The 11329-nt window shown below is 31.5% G+C and overlaps 1 protein-coding gene across 2 annotated transcripts in view; it reads left to right on the top strand.

Annotated features, from left to right (window-relative positions):
- Positions 1-8245, top strand: part of LOC117103356 (dihydrolipoyllysine-residue acetyltransferase component of pyruvate dehydrogenase complex, mitochondrial-like) — a gene marked incomplete at its 3' end in the record, with an annotated part of 20359 nt that extends 12114 nt beyond the window's left edge. For both annotated transcript variants that reach the window (XM_033243901.1, XM_033243909.1), the window contains 2 exon segments: positions 2797-2882; positions 8105-8245. In XM_033243901.1, the coding sequence (XP_033099792.1) occupies positions 2797-2882; positions 8105-8245 (227 nt within the window).
- Between the last annotated feature and the right edge of the window lie 3084 nt (positions 8246-11329).

Below are 11329 nucleotides of genomic sequence, written 5' to 3'. Positions count from 1 at the left end.
AAAAAATATAGTGTAATTACTGCTATAATAGTCACACCATTTACTTCTCCCCTTACCCTGGTACACCATAGCTGTACCAACACCCAAAGACTGGTATAACCTTCAATACACCTGAAACATATTGGAACTCAAATTCTGGTATAATTACCTACTTTAACCATTCTAAAAGCTAACCTGCGGTTATAACCGCAAGGAAAAGGTGCAATATCTTATACCAGTACCAGTACCAAACAACCTGTATAATTACCAATATTCTGGAACTATATTGAAACGCATGTAAATTGGTATACGTTATTACCAATGCACCTGAACCACATTGACTGATATGATTACCAATAGACCTGAACAACATTGAGCCCCAAAAACTGGTATAATTACCAATACACAGGAACCACATTAAACCCGAAGACTGGTATTAATACCAATACACCTGAAACACATTGTCTAGTATAATTACAAATACACTTGAACCACATTGAACACAAACATTGGTATTTATACCAACATACCTGAAACCATTTGACTGATACGGTTATACCATTACACCTCAAACACATCAAACCCAAAGACAGGTATAATTACTGTACCAATATACCTGAACCACATAGAACCCAAAGTCTGGTATTATTAACAATACACTGGAACCACATTGTCCAAAATGATTACAAATACACCTCAACCACATTGAACCCAAAGACTGGTATTATTGCCCATACACTTGAACCACATGGAACCCAAAGACCGGTATTAATACTAATACATCTGGAAAACATTGACTGATATGTATGCACCTGAACCACATTATGCCCCAAAAAATGATATAATTACCATTGCACCTGAACCACATTCAACCCCAAAAACCAGTATAATAATACCACTTCACCTGAACCACATTGAACCCCAAAGGCCAGTATAATTACCAATACACTTAAACACTAAAGACTGGTATCATTAACATTTGAACCACAATAAACCTCAATACCAGTATAATTACCAATGCACTTGAACCAAAATGAACCCCAAATACCAGTATAATTAACAATATTTTATTGAACTACCTAAATGGATTCTAGTACGGTAATTTGATTGGTTGATTTTGTACCATGTGACATTAGTTATTTTGCCAATTCATTGCTCATCGTTGAATCAAATTTTGTTCCACTGTGAATTTTTTCCCGTCCGAATCTTCCATATCACGTAGTCTATGGATACACAATGACTTAAAAAGACACGGGACCAAATTTTTCCGGATTCCATTAAAATGATGTCATGCCACCTATAACCTTTCTCGGGCCTACAATTTGTCTTGCAGTGTGCAATGTATCGGAGATTTTGTTTACTGTAAAGGGCTGTAAAGTATTTTAATTGCGTGGATGATACCTCAAAAACTAGCTCAAACTTGCGCAAAATCTGTGCGGAATTCAGCTTTTATTTTCCAAAATGTGCTAACAGATTTCTAGCCTAGCCCTAGGCCTAGGTTTTGAGCAGAGGATAGGCTAGGCCAGGCTAGCTAGGCCTAGGCCGAACCGATCTATGGTGTGTTATAAAACAAATAATGAATGTTTTGTATTCGTACGATGGAAAGAATATTTTCATTCGTTGAAAAGTTGACTGTTCCATTCAACTCGGCTCTGACTCATTGAATGAAACAGTCAATCTTTCAACTCATAAAAACTCTTCTTAGTTCATTCATAAACATTCATTATTTGTATAATATTGAACACTAAAAGAATTTGGTTTATGTGAAAATATTGCATTAATTATTATTGCATAAATATTGATATTTTTTTTTTATATATAAAATGCATCCAATAGATTTATTGTTCAAAAATATTTGTATTAATATTTAATTATTATTATAAAAACAAAATATTTTACCATTCTTTGTTTGAATTAGAAGAGGGTGATTAGGTATCTTCTGTTAATGTTTTTTGAAGGTAGCCAAATAATGGAGTGATACATTCTTATCAGATTTTATAAAACAATATTTTTGTACATATTTTGGTTACCAAGATTTTGACCAGTCATTCAATCATAACTTGATATATCCTATATTTTTTGAATATAGTAAAAACTTAAATAGAACAACCTCAATTATTTTAAACTTTTCAAAGGACCACCATTTCCCCACTCCCAGCTAAAGGAAACTTTGTCCATTAAAATTTCACCCAAACTACATGCAGGGACCATTCCATTAAAATACCACATTTTCTCCTACTCTTTTAATAGAGTGTCTACAGTATTTTATAATTATCTTCTGGAAAGTTGTTAATATCCGCTAAAAATGCATTAATTAATACTCAGGTGGTTTTTTTTTTGTTTAGCAAAGAAAAGCTTCGTGGTCTTAATGTAACTCTTATTTTTATTATATTATATTTTTAGATTCCGTTTTTTTTTTAATTCTCTGTAAATTATTGTGTTACACTTAAATGATTAGAATAATATTACCAGTTTTGAGAAATGAAGTAAAATTAATAGATTTAATTCGTACCTCTAAAATTGAATTTCATTTTCATTTTTATTTTTATTTTTTTGTTAAGCAAAGAAAAGCCTGTGGTATTACTATATCTTTTATTTGTATTATAGTATATGTTTAGATTCATATTTTTTTTTGTTTCTTTGTAAATTATTGTGTTGCACTTAAATAATTAGAATAACGTTACCAGTTTTGACAAATGAAGTAAAATCAATAGATTTAATTTGTACCTCTAGGCATCCTGTTAAAAAGTCTTTTGAAGAAAATGATGTGCACGAATGATTATGAATTTTAATGATTTTATTTTTTTGAATGCACAGACCATAGCAAAGAGATTGTTAGAGTCGAAGCAGACAATTCCACATTACTACCTCACTGTTGACGTTGAGATGGACAATGTACTACAGTAAGTTCTTTGTTTAAATGGAGGATGGCCTACCCTAGCAGCCATTAACTTTTGGAAAAAAAAAAGTCAAAGATATACAGGTTTCCCTCCAATTAAAGACCGCTTTTGGCACTGGAGTTTTCATGGTATTTTGCAGCTTTGGTCTCTAATTAGAATAATGAATATAAATCACATTTGTTAATATGGGACCACAGAAAAGTGGTCTTTTATTGGAGGTGATATTAAATTGGAGGGCCTCCAATTAAAATGATAAATATTGACATTCGGAGGTCTCTAATTGGAATAATAAATATTAATGAAATTTTGTAACATGGGACCACAGAAAAGTGGTCTTTTATTGGAGGTGATCTTAAATTGGAGGGCCTCCAATTAAAATGATAAATATTGACATTCGGAGGTCTCTAATTGGAATAATAAATATTAATGATATTTGGTAACATGGGATCACAGAAAAGTGGTCTTTTATTGGAGGTGATCTTAAATTGGAGGGCCTCCAATTAAAATGATAAATATTGACATTCGGAGGTCTCTAATTGGAATAATAAATATTAATGATATTTGGTAACATGGGATCACAGAAAAGTGGTCTTTTATTGGGGGTGATCTTAAATTGGAGGGCCTCCAATTAAAATGATAAATATTGACATTCGGAGGTCTCTAATTGGAATAATAAATATTAATGATATTTGGTAACATGGGATCACAGAAAAGTGGTCTTACATTGGAGGTGATCTTCAATGGGAAGGCTCTTTAATGAGAGGGAGACCTATGGAGACGTGTACTTTTTATTAAAATTGGGAAAAACTCAAACATTCAATTTAAACATTAGGCTGCTTTGTAAAATGATCAAATTAAAAGATATAATAATATTTCAATAATGACTACATTGAAAAAGTTCAGTTTCTCTTGATTTATACTTGTTTTGTGGTGGTGGTCCTTAGTTGGTTTTCATTGTATATTTAATGGTTTGAATAAATATGCTCATTACACACTTTTATTATCAATATGCTAACACCAAACTGAAGGTTTTTAGACAGATAGTCATAGGGTTTTTGATGTTTTGGCCAACTTTAATTTCTACCTAGTCAAATGAACCTATTCTTAGCCACCCAAATGTTTTTTGTGTTTTTTTTATTCTACTGCCTTGTGATAGGTGTTATAGTCTTCCTCTGCTAATTGCAAATTGATCATTGATCATTGATATTATTCACCATGCAAACCTTTCACACTTATTTCCATTGGTATTTTTTACAGTAATTTAGGCGCGATTTTTTTTATTCCTTGTTTCACATACTTATTTGTTTTAAAGCTTATCGGAGGAGGGCGGAAAAAAAAAATAAAAGTAAAATTTTCTTATTTAGCAAATATTTTTGCCAAAATCATCCAGATGGAGGAGAAAATATAAACAAAATTTTATTGGTGAATGTAAAATAGGATGCTTAAATGCTTCAAATTTATATAATTAGAAAGAAATATACATATCTTACCTTTGGTGATTTCCAGGCAGCAGAGGGTGTAATAAAGAAAAACCTTTTTTCCCTTAAATTTAAACTATTTCGTGGCAGAGGGTGCATTAATTGGCCCAAAATAAAATTTTATATTTATTCGATATCATTAATATATTTGCATTAATGTTCATTTGAGGGAGGAGTTTTTCCAAATGAAGTTCTGGAGGCTGAAGTTTAATCGAGGGGGCATTTATTCAAAGCATGGCGTTTATTCAAATAAATATATAATATTCTGTAGAAACCTTCAACTATACTAATATTTTTTTGGTTTTTATTCTGTGCCAAAATTTTGGTTAGTCGCCAACTTACAAACTAACCTGCATGGGCTCATAAACATGGTTGATAACAGACAAAGTTTACTTCAATTCAGTGTGAAGACAGATAGGCGTTTGAGATGTATGTTTTAAAGGGAGTAGTATGTTGAAGTACACTGTGTGTGCGCTGAACCATGGAGATATTGGTCACTGGTTCAATTCCCATCGCTGCTTCAATTCTCAATGCTGCTTTCCTTGTATTTCAGGTTACGATACCTTGTATTTCAGGTTTGGATATCTCCGTTTTTTAATGAGATGTTTAAGCCATTAAAAAATGGCCCATGTGCACAGTAAAGACTGCAATATTTTTAGTTATTTTATTTAATTTTATTGAATAAACTTCTTACTCACGAAAGGTATACAAAAGTGAAGGAAGCGCGTTAACAGGTGACAAACGCCTTATGATTAAAATTGAAATAAATAAAAGAGGAGGGGATTTTCTCCCAGTATACTGTACCACCGGAAGGACTCCATTGGAAATAAGTTTTCTTCACTTTTGTGGGCTATCCATGTTGTTTACGCTTAATAAATCCATCCACCCATAGTATCTCAGATAATCAGATGAAGAGGGTTAAAAGTTAGTAGGCATCAAAACTGAAAGAATTGTTTTATAGCAGCTAGTGAGGTCTGGGAAGATGATTTCATATTTAAAGTGACTTGGCAGGTGATCATGTGACCTTAATTTGATAACAGACAAATATAGCAACAGTTACAGTTATGCCATCATTCCGATGGCGTGCATTTCGATACTTGGAGTATGTATTATACTATCTTAAGTTACAGTTATGGTACAAGATTGCAACCCTGATTTATAAGTATGTTTATGGCTCTGCTCCTACTTATCTACAAAATATTATATCACTTTATGTTGCATTACGTGCTGGCCTTCAGTTTCGAAATGGACACACTCACTCTTGTTTTTCCTAGAATTCACCTTAAATATCAACCAAAGGGCTTCTTTGCCCAGGCACCTGTAACTTTTAATCAGATTACATATAACAGTTAAGTCTTCATCTCTCGAATTCAAGTCTCTCCATAAAATTCACCTGTTCCAGTTGATATTTCCAAAAGTCTTATAGCACTGTGAGACAACAGTAAAGAGCACATTATATATGCTAATAATTACTATTTTATTTTATATATTTAAATATGATTTAATAATTCTGGTATAGGCCCACCCTCCTTGGGAAAAAAAAGAAAAAAAGTGGCCTGATTTTGGTGGTTTGCCTTATGCCTGCGGAAATTTAGCTATTAAATGTACTCATTCAATTTATACCATGGGCTTTTGCCAGAGGCAAGGCTAGTACGTAAAATTGGCTGTATTGTAGCGGGTTGGCTTATACCTGAGGTGGGACTACAGTATACCCAAGGGACTACATTACTTAAAAAACAGAGTTTACAATTCAGATACATGTCTCTTTCTAACTGAAGACCCCTCCAATTAAAGACCACCTCCAATTAAAGACCACTTTTCTGTGGTCCCAAATTACAGTAGCAAATGTCTTTTATCTTTATTATTCTAATTAGAGACCAAAGCTGCTAAAAACTGTGGGAACCCGGGTCCCAAAATTGGTCTTTTGTTGGAGGGAGGACTGTATTCAATTATATTTTTCAAGTATGCAAGTTTAATATTGAGAACATATCCTTTAAGTTCTACTAAGTATTCTATTTTATGTTCATAAACCATGCAAGAAATTCATTTCTGATACTGATTAAAGATGCTACTCACATTAAATGACATAAAACTTACTACTTGGTTCAGGTGATAATAACTTTTGTTAAGAAATTTAAAAGCCTAGAAGTAAATGCAAACATAGATTGGTAATAAATTAATTTTTTCCAGTAAATATGCACTCCAAATAATTTTTGCAATGCTTAAATAACGAGGAATACATTTATATATGTTTTTGATCACTTTAAGTACTACAATATTTTATCTTACGACAGGGAAAAGTAATGATCACTGTCACAATATATTCATACGTTCATAATGCTTCCTGCCATATTTAAATTTACAGATGTAGGACAAAAATTAAATTAACAACTTTTTGAGAAATTATATCGAAAGTGGCAGGTCATAATTTCAATCACTTATCTTCTATTGAGCATAAAATGTGAATTTTTTTCAGGTTTAATGAAGGGTGGGATATTAAATAGGTTCTGTGTTTTTTTTACAGCTCTGAGAATTGCTCGGTTTTGATGGTCATGAAACATGTCGCCCGAGGGCTTCTTATAATCCTTACGATAAATTTTGTTCTCTGATGCATTTCATTCCCTATTTGATTTCCAAGTAGAAAATCTCAGTGCCAGATCCAGGAATGTGACATAGATAGGCCCCAGGGAGAAACTTTCAGAGATGGATGATCTATACCACAACAGCCCCACTATATGATTATGACACTTCTAGATTGCTAGAAATGGCACTCTGAGGGTTTAAATTTCAATATAATTTTCTTTTTTTCTTCCATTTATTAGAGAAATTTAGGTTGCTCAGCCGGCTGTGTCCCCTTGAATCTGCCATTGAAAAAGTACTAAAAATAAACACATTAAAAAAAAATGAAAGTAATGGAAGAACACGAAGCTCGCTCTTCCACCAAGATCAATAGAATCTGTATGATAATTTAATGATTTATTGGCTTTAGTGCTTGCCTTCCAGTGAGTGGTTCCAGGTTCAGTCAATTTCACTAATTTTTACTATATTATTTTTTTAATCATTATTGTTATTATCATCATCATTATTATCATCATCATCTCAGTGGTTCCCTAGTTCAGGCATGTTGTAAAAAATGCTTCATCAATATTTAAATTTCACTAATTTTTAATATTTGATTTATTATTATTATCGTTATTATTATTATTATTATTATAATTATTATTATTATAATCATTATCATCATCTCTATAATTAATTTAATTTTGTTCAAATTTTATTTTCATGTGAATAACAATGGATTACACATAGTTCAAGATTAATACTAGATTAGTTTTGGTTTGAATTTGGGTCCCTTTCCCACAGGGCCATTTTCAAAGTATATTTTGTTTGGCTTTTTCACCTGCTGCATCCATAATACAACTTAAATTTAGTATGTAAGTTTGCAAGTGAAATAATGATATAAATTTTTAAATTGTGAAATGAAGAAGTGCTGAGAATTTTCTGATTTTTGAATGAATAAATATAATGAATAAAATCAACCCGATTCCAATAGCTACATTGTAAGAAAACTTAGTTTAAACTGTATTATTTACATCATTATTTACTATAATCACTTAATTCACTATAATTGTACTTGAGATGGCATTATTATGCACACATGAAATCATGCAATGATAATTTGTTTTTCAAATTTCTATTTTATTCTTCCATTAAATTTTTAACCAATATTTGTTTTCCTTTTTTTAGATTAAGAAAAGAATTGAACTCCATCTTGGAAGCTAGCGGTGATAAACTCTCAGTAAATGACTTCATCATTAAAGCTTCTGCCCTTTCCTGTATGAAAACTCCGGAAGCCAATTCCTCGTGGATGGATGATAAAATACGACAGTAAGTTTTCAAATAAGAATTTTTATTCCTAGAAGAAACTTAATGCATTTTCCGTTCTTCTGCAACTTCAGTGTTTCATGAAATGAGTCATTAATAGCCTCCCAAAAGAGGCTAATTGTTCTCAGAAGGAAGGCCATCGTTTTCTTGTGGTTCATTTTGATCATCGTTGTTATTAAAAAATTTTTTTTAGAACTCGCAAGATGACTTATTGACAGTTCAAGACCTTAGCATCCTTCATTATTTCTCTCATGGTGCTGTGAAACCGATTATAAAATGCCCTTTAATATTAAAGTTTAGATTTTTATTAAGGAATTTGTTGAAACAATTAGACGATCATAAAAAAAAAATTAAGGCATATACAGGTACTTCTAATAATTTGTAATTAATAATAATAAGACTTGTAAGATGACTTTTTGACAGTTTATAACCGCTCTTGACTTTACCTTCCATCCTTCATTTTTTCTCTAATAGTGTGTTAAACCAATTATAAAAAGCCCTTAAATATTAAAATTTAAATATCTATTATTATAGAATTTGTTAAAACACTTAAATGATCATAAAAAGTAAGGCATATACAGGTACTTCTAATAATTTGTAATTAATAATAAAACTTGTAAGATGACTTTTTGACATTTCATAACTGCTCTTCAACTTACCTATGCTATCCTTCATTTTGTCTCTTACTTAAAACCAGTTATAAAAAGTCCTTTAATATTAGACGATCATAAGAAAATTAAGGCATATACAAGAACTTCTAATAATTTGTAATTTATAATAATAAAAATAATAAATTGTAATTAATTCTCTTAATAATTATTATTGTTAAAATGTATGTAATTATGCTTAATTATTTGTAATTGATTTTTCTCTATAATTTCCTGAAGGGTAAATACATTTAAATTTATTTTGATTATGAAGTATAAGATTTTAAAATATATAGGAGAAAAACAATGACTATCCTAATTAAATAAATGTTGTATTTATGTATAAGTAAGTGGTTGGAAGTAACAAAACATTAATATTTATCAAAAGTAATGAAAGCATCATTAAATTTGTTATTTTACCATAAAATTCTGATTCTGGAAATGTCAGTTTATATGTAAGTTAAGTAAATAAGTTATGTAAATAGTATAGTGATGGACACTCTACCTCAAAATCCTATCAACTCGGGATAATTTTGTTAAATAAACCCAATAAAGTACTGTATTCTCATTTACTGTAATTATGTTGCCAGGCGAATTAATCACTACACAGATAAATTGCATAGAATAAGTTTTAGAAGTATATGTATGGCGAGTCCAGTGGCCGAGCAGTAAGCCCCTAACTACAGCCTTAACATCGGCGCTGGTTCCAGCTGTTCCTCGCGCAGGGTTGGTTGGTAGAACCAAGTCTTCTCGGATAAGGACTTAAAATAGAGGTCCAGTTTATGCATCTGGCTTAATGTGTGCTTTTTTAAAGAACCCATTGGATCTTTGGAAGTGTAGGGGGTTACCCCGATGCTATGGTTCATTTCAGCCCCTGTTGTTGTAGAATGATGGGAACATGTAGCTACTATAAGCGCCTCTTTACGGCCGCTAGGTACTCATGGACCACGCCCATAGACAATTCAGCACAATGACGCTGCGAGTTATGAGTTATTCTCCTACCTTTAAATACCTTTACCTTTATATGTCCTCTGGGGCTATTCTTTTTTTTGCATTAAGCTCTTTACCATAATTATCATTTGAAGTCTGTAATTAATCCATGTTAGCATAGGTTGGACTGTGTTCACCATGATAGCTTTCCTCCAGTCATTTCTACTCTGCACAGTTGCACGGCTTATCCTTAGCTTGTGGAGGTCACTGGCAAAAACTTGCTTGCATGTTTTTCTATGCTTCCTCTACCCCTCAACTTCCATGACCCTACAATTATTATTATTATTAGTATTATTATAATAGATGGTTTTTAATAACGATCCGTTCAGACGGCCACCTACAATCATCAAACGGAGTCGCATGGTCTAGCGCTCAAAGGAAGCGGGATTGGATTCGTCGTGCAATGGTCATACTATTATTATTATTATTATAGTATTATCATTATTATTATTGTTATTATTATTATTGTTATTATTATTATTATTATTGTTATTGTTATTATCATTAATATTATTATTGTTATTATTATTATTATTATGTTGTTACTAAAACCTACCTTAAGGGGAACTTAGACAATGGAGAAATTAGAGAACAATTAAAAAACGACATCCGGAGTAAGGTGTGGATATGAAGACCATCCAAAGGAAAACGTCCTAGACCAGGAACTTCAAAAATGGGTCAACTGATCAGAATGGAACTTTCGGGAAAGTTTAACCAAGTTACAAAGAAGACATTATTATGTGTTGGGGACGATCCATGTTAGGGTGAAATTTATGGTCATTTATTACTTACGTCCCAGTTAAAAATGGAAACTTTTGCAGAATATTTTTTCATGGTCAAATAAAGAAATGATCAAATTTGGGTGACAATCCGCAGTAGGGTGTGGATATGAGGACCATTTAAAGATTTTTTTAGACAGTTGACTACATTTTATAAATGCAATTTGCTTTTTCTAAAGTGTTTAAACCAGCTGCAGCTAAACTCTGTGATATGCATGAATAATTTCAGTCACAGAATCGCTATGAACGGAAAATGCACTGGCCTATACAAAGTCGTCTCATATAGCGTGCGATGGTTATGTTTCTCGATGTACCTTGCTATTACCATTGCAGCCATAGTTTGAGCCTCACTAACGTCGCGGGAGTTGTGAACTTGGTTTCATTGTTTTTTTTACTTCATAATTTTTTTGGTTTTCCATGTTTTTTTTTTTTTTTAACTTTTACTTTTTAGTAACTTTTCTTTTTGCAGTAATTTCAACTTCATTTTTCATTATAGCAATGAGGAAAAGCCCTTTGTTCTGTTGTACAAACAAACGTATTATTATTATTATTATTATTATTATTATTAAAAAAAAAAAAAAAAAAATTACTATTACTATTATTACTATTACTATTATTACTATTACTATTATTACTATTACTATTACTATTACTATTACTATTACTATTAC

The sequence above is a fragment of the Anneissia japonica genome, unplaced genomic scaffold (genome assembly GCF_011630105.1).
Source record: "Anneissia japonica isolate Jap-2015-1 unplaced genomic scaffold, ASM1163010v1 scaffold1065_len1792383_cov172, whole genome shotgun sequence".
NCBI lineage: Eukaryota > Metazoa > Echinodermata > Crinoidea > Comatulida > Comatulidae > Anneissia > Anneissia japonica.
The sequence above is the reverse complement of the archived record's forward strand: the minus strand, read 5'-3'. Positions and strand labels throughout refer to the sequence as shown.